At 34.7% G+C, this 19,939-nt stretch overlaps 1 protein-coding gene and 1 non-coding gene across 2 annotated transcripts; one reads left to right on the top strand and one right to left on the bottom strand.

Annotated features, from left to right (window-relative positions):
• Positions 1–43: 43 nt before the first annotated feature.
• Positions 44–116, bottom strand: TRNAR-CCU (transfer RNA arginine (anticodon CCU)). The gene has a single exon. It is a non-coding gene; the product is annotated as a tRNA-Arg (tRNA).
• A 16,616-nt stretch (positions 117–16,732) lies between these two features.
• On the top strand, positions 16,733–18,673 carry LOC127106721 (LOB domain-containing protein 2). The gene is made up of 2 exons (XM_051044023.1): positions 16,733–17,308; positions 18,541–18,673. The coding sequence occupies exons 1-2, from the start codon at positions 16,745–16,747 to the stop codon at positions 18,610–18,612; spliced, it is 636 nt and encodes a 211-aa protein (XP_050899980.1). The 5' UTR covers positions 16,733–16,744; the 3' UTR covers positions 18,613–18,673.
• Positions 18,674–19,939: the final 1,266 nt, after the last annotated feature.

The following is a 19,939-nucleotide window of genomic DNA, read 5'->3' as shown; positions in this document are numbered from 1 at the left end:
CCTTTTTAGAAGAGGTGAAATTTTGCAAAAATAAAAAGTAAACCGCGCCAGGTAGGGGTCGAACCTACGACTTTCTGCTTAGGAAACAGACGCTCTATCCACTGAGCTACAGGCGCTTGTGTGTTTGAAGGTAGCGCGAGTTATATAATATCGGTGGTGTATAAATTGATCGCCTATGTATTTAAAAGTTGGTGGTGAACTTACGGAAACAAAATAATGCTCCTGGTTGAAATTAATATTTGTAAAGAAGTGTATATCATGTTTGGCTAAATTTATTTTAGGATCCATTTTGGTTTAAAGATGAAGTTAAGGATTCAAAAGTAGGTTGAATATTTTTTTGGTTTGATGCCCATCAGTGGAGGAAAAAGTCAGACATATTGTTCGCATGTGCTTTTAGCAAACAATCAAGAATTTAAATAGTTTGTGAGATTAATTTGAAAAATTTTATAAATAATTTATGCAAAACATGTGTACAAGAAAGTATGTGTGTGAAGTGGCTGTAAATATTTGTATGTAGACAAAGTAAAAACAAACTTTATGGATGTAAAAGTTTAAATTAAAATAATTGGGAACTAGAATAAATGGCATTAAATAAAACGTAAAAAAATGACAAGAATAGTAAATGACGAGACTAGAAAAAGTGTTTCAATTGAGGAAACATAAAGACAATAAAGAAAAGGAATGCAGACTCACATGTTACTCACTTATTATTTCGCTATTTGACTTAGGTACTCCAGTTGTATAGAGAAAGTATATGAATTGTGTGACCTTTATTACAATATATGAATTTGATATATATATATATATATATATATATATATATATATATTAAACTAAAGATAACCCTCTTCGACAACTTATTCCTAGAAAATACACAAGTCTTCGAGAACATGCAACTTAGTCTTCTGGAACATTATCATGTTGTCAGAACTTATAGACTGCTAAAAACTATTATCCCATATTTGTAATTGCTCTTAGCAATTAATAAACGCATGCTCGTCAAAGGCGGTTGCTAACAACGCTAAGACCCCTCTCAAGTTTTTGGTTTCCAAAATCTTATAAGTCTTTGAAGCCCATTGAACGCTTCGACTTCGACACGGTGTCAAAAGATCAATTAGATTTGTTCCTGAGACTCCTCCAAACCATTTTTCAAGATCTACTCTTAAGATTCTTCCAAACCATATTCCAATATCAGCTAGTCGACGTATTTGTTCATGTCAACTTGTGTCAATCAATGTTAACACTTAATATTTTTCTAATGCAGTATTTAATTGACTATTTCCCAAATAGTAATTCCAGGTTAATTGATGCCCCCAAAAAATACCACTTTCGATCATATGTGTCAGATGGAAGAAAGGTGGGGTTTTTGTAACCCTTTGTTATTATTTGCCCAGTATGCACACGTCATACCAACTAGATGTTTTATTATTTAATTTATTATTTTTTTCTCTTGATCATCATGACCATTTCCTACCAGATCGTCACGTCATAGACGTGTGTGGTTGATCATCATCATCCCCTATTTCATGGGAGATTAAAGCATTACTATAAATAAAATTAAGACAAAAATCATTTAATTTCATTTTTCATTTTTCCCATGACCTTTTGGTGTCAATTGTCGACCTGAGTGTGACATGTATCCAAAATTATTTGGAGGGGAAAACTTAAATGTTTTTTCTTCCTTTTCATTTGGTTGTTTAAAATGTTCTCACTCGGATCTCTTATTTTTCATTATCTTTTCTTCTAAAAATAAACAGGATAAAGAAACATATATTGCATTTTGCAGTTTATCATTCTCCTCATCACATTTTTTATTTGAAACCTTTGAGAATCAACAATGGCTCCAAAAATCTAATCACGTCTTGCTTTAGCTATTGATATTGAAGAACTAGTATTCATCAACAATAACACCTACATTCTTGAGCCTCCATTGGAGGATGGAAAAAGAAACGTTTGGCATGGCACCACTTTGATTCCCTACTCCGTTGTAGGTACCATATATGTTTTCATGGCTCCTCTCCCCATACGTATTAAGAAATGTCAAGTGTTTAGGGATTTATTTCCCTATTACCCATCTTATGAACATTTGCTCTTTGTAGATGCACCCTTTGATTTTAGTTTCTTCAAAAATAGGGTATTTTGTTCTTCTCCTCCAACTGAGAATGCCTTCTACATTGAGTGGTTGGATAGGTTCCAAGAAAAAAATAAACACTTCTAGAAGGATTTGGGTATTTTTAACCTAATCTTACTCTCTAGAGTTGACCCCAAATATAACCCTCACATGCTCATTGCAAGCATGTGTTTTTGGGATACCTCCACCAACACATTTCACATTCCTTGTGGGATGATAACCTCAACACTTTTTGATATTGTTGTTATTGTTGGCCTTCGACCAACTATAGATCCCTTTGAGCCTTCAACCAAAACCAAGACCAATTCTGGATTTACTTTCACCATAATTTCTTACAACGCCTTCATCAAAGATCATGAGGTTTTGATAAATTGATTGGATGCCTATGAACACATCACTTTCCTGACTTATTGCCTTGCCCGGTATCTTTTATGTTCTAGATATGTTCAGGTGGCTAAAATAATTTGTCCCTTTGGGCACCCAAATTCATGAAGGAAGAAAAATTTGCCTCGGGAAACTCATTATATGTGGCCTATATGAATCTTTAGGGTTAGTAAGACCTTAAGCAAAGAGAAAATCATGAAAGTCTTTAGGTAGGTGGCCCACCTAGATTTTTTAGTTGTGGCTCAATACCACTTTCGAACCTTCCCTAAAAACCAGGATTCCTCTTAACTCAGAGGTAGGGGTCGAAGGTATGAAGCTCGCCCAACTAAATCCCAAAGATGGTAAATTTATGTCTAAGGAGGTCTTCGAGACTTACTTTGACTTATTCTACAAACGCAAGACGTTTATTTCGACTATGGCATCATTTGCCAGTCAGCAGTATGAACCTGAATTGTCCAGAAAACCATTTCCAAATCCTTCACGCCAAGATGAGAGGGACATGCATGATACTTTATTGGTGGACTTCCAGTCCACTGCTATGTGGATAATGCTTACCTCCTCCAAATTAGGGATAAGAGCAGGTGCCTACCAACCAAACTTGGTGGCCAAATATTTTGGTTTTAGCTAACTGCTTCCTAAAAGCTTGATTCCTAAAGAATATGCTTGTTTTTTTTCTACCGATGCACCCAACAAGAAATGGCTTGAGAGTTCCCATAACTTCTGTAAGAGAAAACAAATATTCCTCAACTCATTTGAATTTTCACTTTATTACCATTGTACCTAAGAGTTTGGGGACTGGTGGGCCCTTCATTACAAAAACATGTCAGACCCTACATGCATGGTTCAATGTATGGTTGATGCTTTCTCCCTTATGTAGGACTTAGAGAAGAAAAACAAAGGTAATGCTTGGTCGACTAGTTCCAAAAATCCACTCATCTTAACTTGCCTTAATTTCCTCATTGGTTATAATGCATTTTTGTCAACCTATTATAAGCATTCCCTTAAATCCAAAGTCATCGACTATTGCCTCTCGAGGCACAGGCACTACATGAATTTCACAGGTAAAAAAGATGTTTAGCCTTATTTCGTTGTTTTTCTTCTGTCAATGTCCTAATATATTTTGCTCCTTCAGGGTCGAAAGAAAGTAAAACTTCTTCTGCTCCAGGGCCCTCGACGAAGAAGAAACAATTGAATGAGGACGTTGATGATTCTTCCAATGAAGAAATTTTGGTTTATACCTTTTTTCTCCTTAATCTTTTATTTGATTTCATCTGTTAATCATTAACATTTTGTCGAGCCATATTAGTCTCCTCGGAAAGAAGTTAAGTTTGACATCAGTGACGAAAATCTATAATATCCTCCCCCCATCCCTCCAAAATATCACACAGATGCACCTGTCAGAGTTGTTGATGTCGACTTTGTAGAACGGATGGAAGGAAAACCCCCACCAAACCCCCTGGCATTTAACAGGAGAAGAAAAATCGGGTTAGGGAAGAATCTGACACATTTTTTATGATAAGGGGACGGAGGAAAGTGAAATTCCTCTAATGAAAAATAAGAAGAAATATAACACCACTTCTCGACATCATGTTTAGAGTCCTTGGAATGCACACTTGAGTCTACGTCCAGTCGTTGATTATGAAACTTATTACCTCACTCCTTTCTATGTTTCTATATTTTAAACTTCAAGTCAGATTAAGACTCTTTGGGATAGCTTGTCGATGTCGACCCTGAAAACTCCCAGGTATAATGCATCCTGTAACACCCCAATTAAACTAAGCTAATTATTTAATTTAAATTAATATTTTATTTATTAATTTAATTGAATAATTGGAAGTTTGGATTATTATTATTTTATTATTATTTTGGAATAATAATTATTGGAATAATATATAAGTTGGAATTTAGAAAAAATCCCATTTTTTGGTAAAAAGGTTAATTTCACGTGAAAAGGGAAAAGAGGCAGAAAGGGCAAAAAGCAAAAGAACGAAGGTTGAAGGAAGGGAAAGCTTGGAGCTCAGAGACTGCCGGATTTACTCAGGTAAGGGGGGTTTATCATCGGTTAAAGGGTATTATATGATAATATGTACTGGGTAGTAATAACCATTGGTTGTATCTCTGATTTGATTGATGCATGATGAATTTGTGAAATATTGGATGAATGAAATTGGATGATAATTGAAAAGAATTCGTAGGAATTAGAAGAGATAATGTTAGGATTGGTGAAGATGAATAGGATATGATTCGTGTAGATGATATGGACGATTATTTTGTGTAATTTGGACTGTGGAAGGTTGGATCGGATAGGTTTCGTAACAGAGAAAGCCATAGCAGATCTGAGAGTTCTGGTTTCTGGTCATACGCGTATGGCACTAGGCAATACGCGTATGAGCTGTCTGGTACGCGTATGGAGGGGCCTTACGCGTATGGGAGAAAAAGATGATATTTTGAACGTAAATTGGTCTCTGTTGGTACGCGTAAGGGGAGATTGTTACGCGTAGCATACGCGTATGGGATAGGTGATACGCGTATGAGTTGGGCGAGGAAATGCGCAATACGCGTATGAGAGTGGGCATTACGCGTATGGGTTTGGCCAGGTTTGGGCAATACGCGTATGGCAGAGGCAATACGCGTATGGGCAGAATTGTGATTTTTCTGTGCTACTGTTGTGCAGTTTTTGGTTGTTTAGGCTGAGTGATGCGACTTAGCTGAGGCATGATGTGATAGGGATCTTTTCCCGTTGTTTTGAGTAGTATAGGTATTAGTAGAGTGAGCTAATACTGTGTTTGATTATGTGGCATGATATGATATGCTTTTGTGATAAAATGTGTTAATGATGTGTGTTGATATGCATGATGCGGTGATTGTATCAGTTGTGTATGCATTTGTGAATAGACTATCCTATGGCTTAGAGTGTGAGCATGTGTCTATTCTTGATTACTGTTGATGTTGCATTGCTAGGTGATTAGCATGCATATTGCGGCCTTCGGGTGGTAGCTAATTCCCATGGTGAGGAATTAGTGAGTAAATCAGCTTGATTTTTGTTGTTAATGTTTGCATGCTAGGTGATTAGCGTGCATGTCATGGCCCATTTGGGGTGGTAGCTAATTCCCATGGTGAGGAATTAGTGAGTGAGTCACTATGTCTCAAATGAGTGGGACTAGTGAGCTTGGTAGCCGTGCCTGGATTTGGACGGTGAGGTTGAACTATATGTTCACAAATAGTCGGTACCGCATGCATAGAGTCTCATTGCATAATAAATGTATGGCATATAATATGAATGGATGTATTCCAGTATTATATGTGTGTTGTGTGTTGTGTTGTTGATGTTGAGTATGGTTGAGATTATATATATGCTATATGTTATTGTTGAATATGATGTTTGAACGGATACTGCCGTTGCTGAGTGTGTAGTCTGGTTAGGGTGAATTAATGTGTTAATTACTTAGCATTACATGTTGTTCTATAATGCTTGTTATATTGATTGAGGAACTCACCCTTACACCTATTTTTCAGGTAACGAGAAATGAGTTGAGTAGAAGCTAATGCTTGGAGTCTAGAGTAGTTCTTATGGGTCATGCTCTGATAGATGTAACATCGGGAGGGGATGTCTTAATTGATTTGATATTGGTTGTTGATGATTTACATGTATTGTGTTACATGTTTTACATTGAGTTGAATTTTATTCCGCTGCGAATTATGCAAAGAACCTTATTTTGATTAAATAAATGAGCATGACAGGATATTTTAATGATTTTTGTGAAATGATTGTGTGACACCCTTCGGGGCATAATTACTCTGATGAATATATTGTTATTTTAATTATAATAATTTGGGGTATTTAGAAGGGTGTTACATTAGTGGTATCAGAGCATAGTCGGTCGTGTCGAGTCGTAATTATTCTGTTTCCCCTGTACGGGATAGGTGTTGTGTAACCCTATCAGTACTTATTTGTTTAGCTTGTTTGGGTTTTCAGAATAGAGATGGCTGGAAGAGGTAGAGATGATGCTGCGATTGCTGAGGCTCTGGGTATGCTAGCTGGAGTACTTGGAGGAAATCCGAATGTTGTGGGAATGGGAGCTGCTCGTCAACTGAGTGAGTTCCAGAAGAACAATCCTCCAATGTTCAAAGGGGCATACGATCCAGATGGTGCTCAGAAGTGGTTGAAGGAGATTGAGAGAATCTTCCGAGTGACTGAGTGTGCTGATAACCAGAAGGTCAGGTTCGGTACACATATGCTGTCAGAGGAAGCTGATGATTGGTGGGTTGCTACCCGCACTGAGTTGGAAACTGCTGGAGATGCTGAGATTTCTTGGGCTGTGTTCAGAGAGAGATTTCTGAGGAAGTATTTTCCCGAGGATGTCAGAGGAAAGAAGGAGATAGAGTTCTTGGAATTGAAGCAGGGTAACAGGTCCGTTACGGAGTATGCTGCTAAGTTCACAGAGCTGTCAAAGTATTATACTCCCTATGCTGAGGCTGCTGGGGAATTTTCCAAATGTGTGAAGTTCGAGAACGGGTTGCGTCCCGAGATCAAGCAGGCGATTGGGTATCAAAGGATTAGAGTGTTTTCTGACTTGGTTGACTGTTGCAGGATTTTCGAACAGGATTCCAAGGCTAGAGCAGAGAGCTATCAGCAAAGGGTTGATAGGAAAGGCAAGAATCAGATTGATCGTGGAAAACCGTATGCAGCTGGCAAAGGTTTCCAGAGGCAGAGTGGGATGAAGAGGCCTAGTGGAGGAGATTCTAGTGCTCCTGCTAAGTGTTACAGATGTGGTCAGGCTGGACATCGTATCCATGAGTGTACCAGTAACGAGAAGAAGTGTTTCAAATGTGGAAAAGGTGGTCATTTGGCTGCAGATTGTCGGTTGAAGACTGTGACTTGTTTCAACTGTGGAGAGTTGGGTCATATCAGTCCACAATGTCCTAAGCTGAAGAAAGAGAATCAGTCAGGAGGCAAGGTTTTTGCTTTATCGGGTTCTGAGACTTCTGCAGATGATCGTTTGATCCGAGGTACGTGTTATATTAATGGCTTTCCTCTTGTAGCTATTATTGACACCGGTGCTACTCATTCCTTTATATCTTTGGATTGCGCTGTGAAACTTAAGTTAGAGATATCTGAGATGTTTGGAAGTATGGTGATTGATACTCCTGCGAAGGGTTCAGTAACTACTACTTCAGTTTGTCTAAGTTGTCCCTTGAGTATTTTTGGTAGAGACTTTGGGATAGACCTTGTGTGTCTTCCACTAGTACAGGTTGATGTTATTCTGGGTATGAACTGGTTGGTGTTTAACCGAGTCTATATCAACTGTTTTGATAAGACTGTGATATTTCCTGAGATTGAAGAAGGAAAGAGTTTGTTTCTATCGGCCAGGCAGGTGAATGAAGAAGTAGCAGATGGGGCGGAGTTGTTTATGCTGTTAGCAACCTTGGAGGCTAAAGATAAACTGGTGATTGGCGATCTAGCTGTGGTGTGTGATTTCCCTGATGTGTTTCCGGAAGAGGTGAATGAATTACCGCCAGAGCGTGAAGTTGAGTTCTCAATTGATTTGGTACCTGGTACTAGACCGATATCGATGGCTCCTTATCGTATGTCTGCTGTTGAGCTAGCTGAATTGAAGAGTCAGTTGGAAGATTTGTTGGATAAGAAATTTATTCGTCCGAGTGTGTCACCGTGGGGTGCACCAGTGTTGTTGGTTAAGAAGAAAGAAGGTACTATGAGGTTGTGTGTGGACTACAGGCAACTGAATAAAGTGACGATCAAGAATCGGTATCCTTTGCCTAGGATTGATGATTTAATGGATCAATTGGTTGGTGCTAGTGTGTTCAGCAAGATAGACTTGAGATCTGGGTATCATCAGATACGTGTGAAAACTGAAGATATTCAGAAGACTGCTTTCAGAACAAGGTATGGACATTATGAGTATTCTGTAATGCCTTTTGGTGTGACTAATGCGCCTGGAGTATTTATGGAGTATATGAATAGGATTTTCCATCCGTACCTGGACAAGTTTGTAGTAGTGTTTATTGATGACATTTTGGTGTACTCGAAATCTGAAGAAGAGCATGCTGAGCATTTGAGAGTGGTTTTAGAAGTCCTCCGAGAAAAGAAGTTATTTGCTAAACTGTCTAAGTGTGAATTTTGGTTAGAAGAAGTTAGTTTTCTTGGGCATGTGATTTCAAGAGGTGGTGTTGCCGTTGATCCTTCTAAGATAGAAGCGGTATCTAGGTGGGAAGCTCCGAAGTCAGTTTCTGAGATAAGGAGTTTTCTTGGACTTGCAGGTTATTATAGGAAGTTCATTGAGGGATTTTCCAAGTTGGCGTTACCGTTGACAATGTTGACTAGAAAGGGGCAAGCGTTTGTTTGGGATTCAATATGTGAAGAAGGTTTCCAAGAGTTAAAGAGAAGGTTGACTACTGCTCCTATCCTGATATTACCGAGTTCGTCGGAATTATTTGAGGTTTATTGTGATGCTTCATTGTTGGGTCTAGGTGGTGTGTTGATGCAGAATAAGCAGGTTATAGCTTATGCTTCGAGACAACTAAGGGTTCATGAGAGGAACTATCCGACACATGATTTAGAGTTGGCAGCTGTGGTATTTGTTCTGAAGTTGTGGAGGCATTATTTGTATGGATCAAGATTTGAAGTTTTCAGTGACCATAAAAGTTTGAAGTATTTGTTTGATCAGAAAGAGTTGAATATGAGACAGAGGAGATGGTTAGAGTTTCTGAAGGATTATGATTTTGGTTTGAATTATCATCCGGGTAAAGCAAATGTAGTGGCTGATGCGTTGAGTCGGAAATCCTTACATATGTCTATGTTAATGGTTAAAGAGTTGGATTTAATTGAGCAGTTTAGAGATTTGAGTTTGGTGTGTGAGAGTACCCACAATAGTGTTAAATTGGGAATGTTGAAGTTGACGAGTAATATTCTGGATGAGATCAGAGAGGGTCAGAAATCCGATATGCTTTTGGTTGATAAGTTGACTTTAGTGAATCAAGGTCAAGGTGGTGAATTCAGAGTTGATGAGAACGGTGTTTTGAAAATTGGTAGTCGGGTGTGTATTCCGGATATTACTGAGCTTAAGAAGAGTATTCTTGAAGAGGGACATCGTAGTGGCCTGAGTATTCATCCTGGAACTACGAAGATGTACCATGATTTGAAGAAGTTATTTTGGTGGCCGGGAATGAAGAGAGAAATTGCGAGTTTTGTTTATTCCTGTTTGACTTGTCAGAAGTCAAAGATTGAGCATCAGAAGCCGTCTGGGCTAATGCAACCGTTGGCTATTCCAGAGTGGAAGTGGGATAGTATCAGTATGGATTTTGTTTCTGGTTTGCCGAGGACAAGTAAGAATTTTGAGGCTATCTGGGTGATTGTTGATAGATTGACGAAGTCGGCTCATTTCATTCCGATCAGAATGGATTATCCGTTAGAGAGATTAGCTGAGTTGTATATTGAGAAGATTGTAAGTTTGCATGGTATTCCGTCGAGTATTGTTTCGGACAGAGATCCTAGATTTACATCGAAGTTCTGGGAAGGTTTGCAGAGGGCTTTGGGAACTAAGCTGAGATTGAGTTCTGCATATCATCCGCAGACTGATGGTCAGACTGAGAGGACGATTCAGTCATTAGAGGATCTTTTGAGAGCTTGTGTTTTGGAAAAGGGAGGTGCTTGGGATTGTTATTTGCCTTTGATTGAGTTTACCTACAACAATAGTTTTCATTCGAGCATTGGTATGGCACCGTTTGAAGCTTTGTATGGTAGGAGATGTCGGACACCGTTATGTTGGTATGAGTCCGGTGAGAGTGCTGTGGTTGGACCGGAGATTGTTCAACAGACTACAGAAAAGATTAAGATGATTCAGGAGAATATGAGAATTGCTCAGAGTCGTCAGAAGAGTTATCATGACAAGAGGAGGAAGTCACTTGAGTTCCAAGAGGGAGATCATGTATTTCTTCGTGTCACTCCGATAACTGGTGTTGGTCGAGCTTTGAAGTCGAAGAAGTTGACACCTCGATTTATTGGTCCTTATCAGATTTTGGAGAGGATAGGAGAGGTAGCCTATCGTATCGCTTTACCGCCGTCGCTTGCGAATTTGCATGATGTTTTTCATGTGTCTCAGTTGAGGAGGTACATTCATGATCCGTCGCATGTAGTCCAAGTAGATGATGTACAGGTGAGAGATAACCTGACTGTTGAAACATCACCTATGAGGATCGAGGATCGAGAGTTGAAGCAGTTGCGGGGTAAAGAGATTGCCTTAGTGAAGGTAGCTTGGGGAGGACCAGCAGGTGGCAATGTGACTTGGGAACTGGAGAGCCAGATGAAGGAGGCTTATCCGGAGTTGTTCGATTGAGGTATGTTTTCGAGGACGAAAACTCTTTTAGTGGGGGAGAGTTGTAACACCCCAATTAAACTAAGCTAATTATTTAATTTAAATTAATATTTTATTTATTAATTTAATTGAATAATTGGAAGTTTGGATTATTATTATTTTATTATTATTTTGGAATAATAATTATTGGAATAATATATAAGTTGGAATTTAGAAAAAATCCCATTTTTTGGTAAAAAGGTTAATTTCACGTGAAAAGGGAAAAGAGGCAGAAAGGGCAAAAAGCAAAGAACGAAGGTTGAAGGAAGGGAAAGCTTGGAGCTCAGAGACTGCCGGATTTACTCAGGTAAGGGGGGTTTATCATCGGTTAAAGGGTATTATATGATAATATGTACTGGGTAGTAATAACCATTGGTTGTATCTCTGATTTGATTGATGCATGATGAATTTGTGAAATATTGGATGAATGAAATTGGATGATAATTGAAAAGAATTCGTAGGAATTAGAAGAGATAATGTTAGGATTGGTGAAGATGAATAGGATATGATTCGTGTAGATGATATGGACGATTATTTGTGTAATTTGGACTGTGGAAGGTTGGATCGGATAGGTTTCGTAACAGAGAAAGCCATAGCAGATCTGAGAGTTCTGGTTTCTGGTCATACGCGTATGGCACTAGGCAATACGCGTATGAGCTGTCTGGTACGCGTATGGAGGGGCCTTACGCGTATGGGAGAAAAAGATGATATTTTGAACGTAAATTGGTCTCTGTTGGTACGCGTAAGGGGAGATTGTTACGCGTAGCATACGCGTATGGGATAGGTGATACGCGTATGAGTTGGGCGAGGAAATGCGCAATACGCGTATGAGAGTGGGCATTACGCGTATGGGTTTGGCCAGGTTTGGGCAATACGCGTATGGCAGAGGCAATACGCGTATGGGCAGAATTGTGATTTTTCTGTGCTACTGTTGTGCAGTTTTTGGTTGTTTAGGCTGAGTGATGCGACTTAGCTGAGGCATGATGTGATAGGGATCTTTTCCCGTTGTTTTGAGTAGTATAGGTATTAGTAGAGTGAGCTAATACTGTGTTTGATTATGTGGCATGATATGATATGCTTTTGTGATAAAATGTGTTAATGATGTGTGTTGATATGCATGATGCGGTGATTGTATCAGTTGTGTATGCATTTGTGAATAGACTATCCTATGGCTTAGAGTGTGAGCATGTGTCTATTCTTGATTACTGTTGATGTTGCATTGCTAGGTGATTAGCATGCATATTGCGGCCTTCGGGTGGTAGCTAATTCCCATGGTGAGGAATTAGTGAGTAAATCAGCTTGATTTTTGTTGTTAATGTTTGCATGCTAGGTGATTAGCGTGCATGTCATGGCCCATTTGGGGTGGTAGCTAATTCCCATGGTGAGGAATTAGTGAGTGAGTCACTATGTCTCAAATGAGTGGGACTAGTGAGCTTGGTAGCCGTGCCTGGATTTGGACGGTGAGGTTGAACTATATGTTCACAAATAGTCGGTACCGCATGCATAGAGTCTCATTGCATAATAAATGTATGGCATATAATATGAATGGATGTATTCCAGTATTATATGTGTGTTGTGTGTTGTGTTGTTGATGTTGAGTATGGTTGAGATTATATATATGCTATATGTTATTGTTGAATATGATGTTTGAACGGATACTGCCGTTGCTGAGTGTGTAGTCTGGTTAGGGTGAATTAATGTGTTAATTACTTAGCATTACATGTTGTTCTATAATGCTTGTTATATTGATTGAGGAACTCACCCTTACACCTATTTTTCAGGTAACGAGAAATGAGTTGAGTAGAAGCTAATGCTTGGAGTCTAGAGTAGTTCTTATGGGTCATGCTCTGATAGATGTAACATCGGGAGGGGATGTCTTAATTGATTTGATATTGGTTGTTGATGATTTACATGTATTGTGTTACATGTTTTACATTGAGTTGAATTTTATTCCGCTGCGAATTATGCAAAGAACCTTATTTTGATTAAATAAATGAGCATGACAGGATATTTTAATGATTTTTGTGAAATGATTGTGTGACACCCTTCGGGGCATAATTACTCTGATGAATATATTGTTATTTTAATTATAATAATTTGGGGTATTTAGAAGGGTGTTACACATCCTGCATCCATGTTGATTTCTCAAACATCAAATACACATCGCCTTCGACAACCACTTCACCCTTTGTCCATCCACATAGTGATGCAGGAAATGACATGGTTTATAGCCACTATAGGGACTTTGGATCTAATTGCACAAACTGTTGAAAGTTCGAATAATGAGTCCCTACTTGAAAAATAAGGTCCACCCGCATTTGAAGCAACTCCTTAGACTGATAGGGTCAAGGCTCCAGCAGTAAACCTTCCCATTGAAACTAGTATTGTGCAAGAGACAACTAGGGACGCTTATGTCAAGAAGACTCCAAATATTGGTATGCCCAACAAAGTTCAGGATCTTGTTAGGTCTCCTTCTCATGAAGGCATTCAAGAGAAGACTCACTTTTCTCTTACTCCTGGGTCTTAATCCCACTAGGCATGCTAATTTGTTCGCAAGTGTTTTTAGCTAACAATTACGAGTTTAAATAGTCTGCTAACTCAAAAAATCTCAGAAGCAATTTGTACAAATCACGTGTACAAGAAAGTATGTGTGCAATTTGTGCAAATCACGTTTAGGAATAAGTTGTCGAAGACGGTTATCTTTAGTTTGGTGTATATATATATATATATATATATATATATATATATATATATATATATATATATATATATATATAGAGAGAGAGAGAGAGAGAGAGAGAGAGAGAGAGAGAGAGAGAGAGAGAGAGAGAGAGAGAGAGAGAGAGACGTCTTAAAAGACCTGCAGATGGGGAAGGAACATCACGTCCACTAGAATTGACACCTGAAATGATAGAAATAGTGAGACAACTAGCTCTAACTGAGACGAGACGCGAGAAGACGACACATGACACGACGCTAAAGGCCAAAATTGAGGAAATGAAGAAGAGACATTTTGATATGGAGGAGCAAATGCGACAAATTTTGTTCTCACAAACGAACCATGGTTCAATGAGTGGAAATCAAGAATTTGATGGAAATGAAGGACTTGGTGGCCAAGAAGTAGTAAATGAGGAGGATGAAACTGAAGAAGACGAGTTATTTAGCGATGATGATTTTTTTATTGTTATTATGCTTGTGGCGTGAATATGACATGACTAATGATTAATTTTAGTGAATATAATTTTAATTTTTGAATTTTATTAATTATTATTTTTTGTAATAATTATTATTTGAAAATATTTTTATTAATTATTAATTATTATATTTTAATAATTATTTTTGTATTTTATTTTTTTATTAAAAAATATCCTGCAAAATAGAAATAACGTGGCAAAATTCTGACAAAAAAATCACTAGTGGTGTATTTTCCAAGTTGTTATTAACAATTTTGTGGTGTGAATTTCACAAGGAGTGCTCTTGCGACGTATTTCAACCACGTCATTAATTTCCTTTTGTAATGTGTTATTTGGGTCTGTGACGTGAATTTCACGTGTCAAATAAATATTTTTGTTAGTATTCCTATGTATCTTTGATCGAAAGATTTAGTGAATAGAATTAAAATGATAAAAATAACAATTAAAATAATATAACTTTTTAAAAATAGAAAAAAATATTTAGCGGAAAAAATTGAAGTAATATTATAAGTAAAGTTGGTTGAGATATTTATGTCCTGTAACAATTGTTTTGAAAAATACAAAATATTAAAACAAAGTTTTTGATGAATATAATCAAAATACTACTTACATTTTTGAGAAGTTTATTTAAAAACAATTTAAAATTAATTTTTTTATGAAATGTTTAGTGAATATAGTCAAAATAATATGTATGTAATATTTGAAAGGAAAAAAAGAAATATATCTAATTTATTGAGATATTTATACGAGTGAATTTCTTCCAACAACTCATGGTTATGGTTCAAACTTTTTTTAAAGAAGACTTTTATTATGCATTATAGTCTCTACATAAAATTATAGAAGTAAAAGGTGTCGTGGTCCGTGGATTTTCACGCGCACACATAAAATAATTATAGTAGTTGGATTAGAATTTTGTATTTGTCTATTTGTTCAATTCGTCCCCTTTTAATCCTTTTAACCTCTCTGCCTTAAGACTTAAAAAAAAAAAGGGTATGTTGCATCGCCCGTCCGTCAATCTAATTATTAAACATTCAAAATATTTATTTTGATTGGTTGAATGTTAATATTTAAACTATAACTTTTAAACTTTTGTTGATCGTTCTATTTTAGTTGAATTTTTTTTGATGATTTTAGATTTTTAACTATCATTTTAGTTAATTCTAATAATTTTAATTTTTGATGATTTTATTTTATATATTTATTTTGTGAATATATGTTATATTTTTTTAAATAAAATTTTTTAAAAAGATGTTTTATAAAAATTATTTTAAAAAATAAATGAATTTAATTAAAATATAAAAAAAATTCTATTAATTTATTTTAAATCCGTCAATCTATTACCTTGATGTAACGAAATAGATATTTCATCTGTCAAATTTATTCACCTCATCTCTTTTTAAAGGGTTTAATACAGGTGGAGGGGATGTGAACCCTTACCCCTAATTATACTATTTATTTATACTATTGACAAATTAATTGACATCTTATACTATATATACTATTTTTGATTCATGATAATAAAATAAAATAATAATACTGTAAGAGTGATGCGTAAGTAGCGGAACAGTCTCAAGAGTTTTTTTTTTCTTGTTTTGTTGTTTTGTTTTAAATGTCCTGTTACAGTTTAGTTGTTGTTTTTATTTTTTTCCCTATTTTATCGAATTAAGTTTAATTAATACGTGATTATCTCTGAAACAAAACATTCTTATTTTTGGGCTTAGGCCCTTAATAAAAAAACATTGTTATTTTAATGTGATTCACTCTTTAAATAATTATCACTCCAAGAGACCCTCTACCTTAGCCATCTTTTCATGCTTCTCCTACACTCAACAATACTGCTTTTTTTAGGTATGTCTTATTTATACTTTTGATTTTTCATTTACTTCAACACATTAACTATTTCATGAGGTTTGTATCTTCAATTATTCTATTTTTATTTTTCTCTATATTTTGTGCTGCCGTTTTTAGAGAGCATTAACAATTTTTTACCCTCTTTAATGGTGGAGAGACAGTAAAGAGATTTTATATTATAAAGGAGTCATTAATTTAGCTATGACTTCTTTTGTTATAAAAAGAATTTTTAGTTGTGATTCGATAACTTACCTTATACACCCTTAAAAATCATTATGAATATTGTTTTGCAATATTGAAAAGAAGTGTTTGAATTTGATCAAGAATGATTTTTCCTCTCTCACCTCCAAAGTATATTAATCAAACAAGAGTGGTTCATATATTAGTATTAGTATTCATAATACCAAACCCTAATGTTTCATAAATAAAACACTGTGTTAGGTTTAAAGATTTTGTAAATAGAAAGAAGGCCAAAATCAAGTTCAATAGGTTTACAAATTGCTAATAAAAATTTGGATATATCACTTGAATAGGTTAAGTTCTGTTAATTATAATAAACTTTATGATTCAATTTCTTTCTACCAAACCCTTTTCTAAAACACTACATTATAAGTTTATGAAATAATTAATATATTTAATCTATACATAAATCAGTATCATTAATTGTTTAACAAACGCCTCCTTAATGATTGAAAGGTGTACTATTGATATTTGTGCATTTAAATAATTTTTTAAAAATAGTTTAGCACAAAACTCGCATAATTTAAATTTCAATCTATAGTATGATATTTGAGTTTAAATCTCATGACAGGATGCAAGAAAGTGACAACAACAGCAACAACAACGTTGTTACACATCAAGCATGTTCAGCATGCAAACATCAAAGAAAAAAATGCAGTGATAACTGCACATTAGCACCGTATTTTCCATCAAACAAAAACAAAGAATTTCAAGCAGTTCACAAAGTTTTCGGAGTTAGCAACATAACAAAAATGGTAAAGAGTTGTGAAGAAACAGAAAGAAAAAGAGTAGTGGATTCATTGATTTGGGAAGCATTGTGTAGACAAAAAGATCCTATAAATGGTTCTCTTGGAGCATATAAAAAAGTTTACAATGAGTATAGAAAAGTATTTGAAGAACTTAGAATAATAAAAGAGCAAAATCAATTATTGCACATGCAAAGTAATCAAGGGTTAATATCAACCAAACCAATAAGTGATTCTAATGGAATGGATTATCATCTTCTTCATCAGAATAATGGTGTTGGTTCTTCATTATATACTTCTTATTATTCACATTATTTACAAGATTATGACAATTTGAGGACAGAAGTTGCTATTCCAATTCAGCAACACTCATCACAGAGTTTGAGGCAGGTACTATACAACTTATAAAAGTTCATATGGTCTATTTTTTTTTTGGGTTTAAATATATTTTTATTTATTTATTTATTTATTTAAAAAACCGATATATTTATTTCAATAAGATTTAAGATTTTTCAAATAATTTTTTTATGTATTTAACCACAATAAACTACCATATTTTAAAAATAATTATGAAGGTTTTTTTTATAAACCAATATGTATAAAATGTTATGATAAAGGGATTTAAAAATCAGAAAAAGTGAGTAAATATTTTTTTAATTTATTGTTTTGATTGATTTTAATGAAAATAAAATGGGCCTGTCTAATAAAAAATCAAGCCAGGACTCTAAGTTTTTTTTATAGATTACTGGCTCTTAATGGCATTGGTTATTCCAGATCAAAATAGCAAAAAAAAAAGTTTTAACTCAAAAAAATACATTGCAACCATGAATATGAAATTATTTAAATTACTTTCTATATTATTAGAATAAAACATATTTTTGACTAAAATATTTTTGTAAAATAATAATAAAGAATTATTTATTTAAATCCGGTTGAATATTAAAATCTTCAACTTCTATACCGATTCATTGACTCGGTTTTGATTACCTTGTGAATTTTCCTATTTCTAAGGAGGTGTTTGAGATGGTTGCAAATTTTTTATTTTAAGAAGTCAAATTTAAAAACAAACTGTTTTTTTTGAGTAAAATGAGATTGAATTTATTTTACCTAATTTTAAATCAATTTTCACTTAAATATAAAAATCAAGAAAAAAAGGTTTTATAGTTCTTGTTCATATATTTTATTAAAAAATAATATTTAATAACAAAATGTTTTATTAAAATAGGTTGAATTTGTTCTTTTTAACCTAATTTTAAAACCGCTTCAAATTAAATATCAAAACCACAAAAACAAATTTTATAGTTCTAATTTTTTGTTTTACTTGAGTTTATGTTATTTTTTAGTCAACCCTCATTTTTTAAAGAAAAAAGTGTTAATAATTTAGAGTTCAATTAAGAATTAAGTAAAATTTGAGTGAAAATGCTTCCATCTAAATTCAAACTAGAGTAGTCCTTAAAAGGTTCCTATAAAATTAGAATACATAAAAATAACATAAATATATATTTAAACGCCACATTAAATTATATCATTTTTTATTGTCTTCACCTTTAAATATGTAAATTACCATTTAAATTAAACGAATATAAAAATTAATGTATCATTTTTCTGTATCTATATTTTAGGTGATGAATTCAATCAGTGAACAGTGGGAGCATATGGAAGAAGGCACTAGGGTTGGTAATCATGCAGTGTGAAGAAAGTTTCATATTTGGATTTGAAATTTCAAAACTGAGATATGAATCTTTTAGACTTTTCAGCATTTTTTTAATATTATAAATATGTCGTTTTTCTAAGTTAAAGATTTTATTTTCAAGAGAATATGTGCATTAGTTTGGATATATAGTGACATATTTCTCTCTCTCATGGTTTTATATTTTCTACAGTAAGTAGAAGGGATAAATTATGGTTTATCAATCGATTTTTACAAATTTCTTCTCATTTGATGGAATATAAAATATTTGAACTCAAACAAACAAATTTCAATACTATTTTCATTCATCTCATTCACATTGTATTTTAAATATTACTTTCGTTCAATACATTTATTTTTGTATTATGGTATTAAAAGTGTATATGATCGTAGGGGTTCTTCTTAACCTTGTATAATCGAACCTTGGATTTTCACTGGCTTTAGTTGTTTCCTTGATGTCATGAAATAACCAATGAATCACATACATAAATCTCCTTATAAATTGATGGATAAACTACATAAGCCACATAACAAGCCATCACTCATGTCTTTAAGGTGAGAATGAACAACTTACACTTCTACTATCCTCTTACACCTCCAAAATTTTGGAGAACAACTACGCATTCCATATGTTCATGTGTAAGTGGTTCTCTCATATATCTCAATTTCTATCAATTTCTAAAATTATATGAGCATGAGGTACTCATTTATCCTTATAATTCTTATAATTGATTGTATTTCTAACTTCTAATTGATTATGATTATACTCTAATCAATTAGATTGTCTTAAACTCATTAAATTAAAATTCCTTTTTGAGTCAAACTCAAACCTATAAATAGAGGCTCCATTTTTCATTTCAAATTATCCAGAATCGTGTTTTGACATTTTCATTTCTCACTTTCTCTATAAAATTTTCTTTAACTTTCTCTCGCTAATGTTTTAGCCTATATGCTTTTGTGAGAAAACTCATTTTGTGAGTCAGGATACATTTGGAATTATGGAAATGGTAGAATTATAAATCCACCAAGGGAATTTTTTGTATACACCTTGGTTGAATATTATCCATTTATGGATTTGTTTGGGTTAGAAGGTAAGCCTGTAAAAAGCTTTTGTTTGGTATTGTGTGATTCAGGTCTAGTTTAGGTTGGAGATCAGCCCATGGTAAAATCTCCTAGGTTCTTGGTTAGTCCGATGTTAAAACCAAGATAGGTTAAAGCTCAACCCGATATTAAAAGCTTTAGAAGTTCGAGATCAGACCGGTGTTAAAACCAAGATAGGTTGAAGCCCAGTCGGATATTAAAAGCTTCATAAGTTCCAGATCAGCTTGTTG

This window comes from Lathyrus oleraceus, chromosome 7 (genome assembly GCF_024323335.1).
Source record: "Lathyrus oleraceus cultivar Zhongwan6 chromosome 7, CAAS_Psat_ZW6_1.0, whole genome shotgun sequence".
In the NCBI taxonomy this organism is placed as follows: Eukaryota; Viridiplantae; Streptophyta; class Magnoliopsida; order Fabales; family Fabaceae; genus Lathyrus; species Lathyrus oleraceus.
This window is presented reverse-complemented; position numbering and strand designations above follow the sequence as displayed.

Coding starts and splice junctions, on each gene's coding strand:
- LOC127106721 (XM_051044023.1), top strand. CDS start 16,745: ATGCAAGAAAGTGACAACAACAGCAACAACAACGTTGTTACACATCAA. Junction 17,309..18,540: donor CATCACAGAGTTTGAGGCAG/GTACTATACAAC, acceptor TCTATATTTTAG/GTGATGAATTCAATCAGTGA.